Here is a 2650-nt window from a genome sequence, read left to right on the forward strand (position 1 = left end):
CCCCTCCAATAAATTTTAGCGAACAGATAAAGCACGTATGTAAGTGCTTCTATTGAATTGTGAATGATCACCCGTTATGCATAACACTAACAAAAGATGAATCATCTATACTAGTAAATTTCCTTGTCTCTTTTTTTTCCTTTCATTATAATTACAGATACGTGTTCAATAAAGTGTGTGCATGTACCACGTGTATCTTCATTCTGGAATAACAACTTTTTGTTGCGACCAATCTCTATAAATGGAATGTATTGCTGATTAGTTATTTAGTTTTACTATTGCTGTAGAATCAGAGTGCATCAGTAGAAGAGACGATGGCTCGGCTAAGCTTTATTGTGACGATCGTCGCCGTTGCATTGGTATGTGTATTCGCGCAGGAGCTTTACTCGGATCGATATGATGACGTCGATCTCGATGGAATTTTGGCAAACGAAAAACTGCGAATGCAATATTACAACTGCTTTATGGACACTTCACCATGCAAGACCGCCGATGCTAAATTCTTTAAAGGTATTTTTACGCACAAAGTGCCGCCCTACGTTTATGTATTATTTTTTGCTATTTTTTTACCAATTTGGAATCGATTTTCCTTAACGTAACTGACATACTTGTAGCTTTTAAGTAATTAGTGGCTGCATGACTAATGAAGTATCTATGATGAATCGAATCAGGAACAAAAGTAACGTTCTAATTTCATATGATTTTAGCAGAATTTTAATTAAAAAATTTTGATTCACAATAAAAAATCTTTTCTCATCTATAAACTTAAAAACTGGGAAGGGTTGATACAATTGCATTAATCTTATTCTTTAAACTGGTAAAAAAAACTAAGAAAAAAATTAGTAAAAATCAGATTTAAGAAAGATTTGCTGTTAAAAACTGGAACTTTCTTTTAACGTGTCAGGTGTGTACAATACATACCTTGTATGTATACACAAGATTATAAAGAGTCTTAACTATGAGATTTGCATGCATATCGAAGTCATATTTAGAATGTGTATGTATTTCACGTTTAAATATTCACATATCACAACTGTTGATTATTTGAGAAAGAACTTGTATGTCTAAATGAAAGTTGTCTTTAATAAAACATTTTTCACATTATAGAGTATAGCATTTACAGATAAAAATACATAACATGATCAATCTGGATGAGCTGTATATGATAGTTTACAAAGTCTTATTTAAACGGATCAATACGTCTTACGCTAACTTCTCTGTCATTGTTTCTTCTTTTAAGAAATTACGTAATTACTACGTCTAATATTAGAATGTATGTGTTATATTATTGGTTAAGTTAAAATAAGTACAAATCCTGATGGTTTCTTAGCTGTCTTTCGAAGCACCTTCGATTGACACATCACTTGCATTATATTAAATAAATTTTCATAAAAAAACAGTTGGCCACTTCATATCATTAAAACATTGCGTCATATCTCGCATATAAGAATGCAGAGATATTTAAATATGAAGTAGACGTCTCAAATAAGCGGACAAATTTACGACTGGTTCGAAGACACGTGTGACCCCGTCATATTCCAGTAAATACTAACAATAAGAGTAACAGTTACATAATATCAATATTATAAACAAGAGGAATATATACTTAAGGAATATATACTAACAATAAGTAGAGGAAAATATATTTAAAAGTCACTAGTGATGAATAAAAATTGAAGTAAAACTTCTTGTTGATTCAACTGGTAATATAATTAATTTAATGTTACATTGGTACAATATAACATTTATTTGTTACATTGGTACAATATAACATTTACATAGGTACCAATGTAACATTCAATTAATTGTATTACCAGTTGGATCAATAAGATGTTTTATTTCAATCAATATTATAATTTCCTACTGAACAATGTAAATGTAATATAACAGGCATGTTATATTACATTTATAATACATTGAGTAAGAAATTTTAATATTGACGTTATGTAAATGTTACTTGACTTTCACTGGGATATAATATATACATATAAGAAAATGTTGTCCGTACATCAGGAAAGAATGTTTGTGTAATTCTTACGTAACAGTTTTGCTATGATAATATGCTGGAAATAAAATGTTTTAGTAAGAAATTCAATTTGCTTCAACAAGTTCTACAAACAGACCTTCTACGAATAAGTGTTTTAGATAATAGAAACGTTTTATATTAGATGTTTTATAGCTGTTAGCACAGGTTTATGAGAATAATAACGTATATTTTCTGAGAATCGATTTGAAGATTCCCCTCGATTTTGCTATGATTTACGAATAAAAGATTTCTTAAAAATATATATAGGACGGACAAAAAAAAATGATAGACTTCAATCCTCTATTGAAATGCCTACAATTTTTCAGATAGCTATGTATGTCTAAAAGACAACTTGATGCAGTCTTAAAGATATCTTTTAGACATACATGCTATCTGGATTGCAGCAATACTGAAATATATTGTATACGTTTAATCTGATTTTTCAAATATGCTACTTTTTTTCTAATCTTTTTTATTTTCACGGACTTTGTATAACTTTTTATGTTTTATGTTAAAACGGATAAATATCAAGCTTTCTCATTCTGGTTTTAGGGGTTATAGGTGAAGCTATGCAGTCTCAATGCAGGAGATGCACCGAAAAACAAAAAGAACTTTTGGACCGTA

General features: G+C 29.7%; 1 protein-coding gene across 1 annotated transcript; it reads left to right on the forward strand.

Moving 5' to 3' along the window:
* Nucleotides 1-237: 237 nt before the first annotated feature.
* Nucleotides 238-2647, forward strand: LOC105563824 (putative odorant-binding protein A10; the record flags this gene model as incomplete). The annotated part of the gene is made up of 2 exons (XM_012015764.1): nucleotides 238-510; nucleotides 2579-2647. Coding segments are annotated over exons 1-2 (265 nt in total), but the record flags the coding sequence as incomplete, so codon positions are not given.
* Nucleotides 2648-2650: the final 3 nt, after the last annotated feature.

Source organism: Vollenhovia emeryi, unplaced genomic scaffold, assembly GCF_000949405.1.
Source record: "Vollenhovia emeryi isolate VEMERY1.0 unplaced genomic scaffold, V.emery_V1.0 DF944203.1, whole genome shotgun sequence".
In the NCBI taxonomy this organism is placed as follows: domain Eukaryota; kingdom Metazoa; phylum Arthropoda; class Insecta; order Hymenoptera; family Formicidae; genus Vollenhovia; species Vollenhovia emeryi.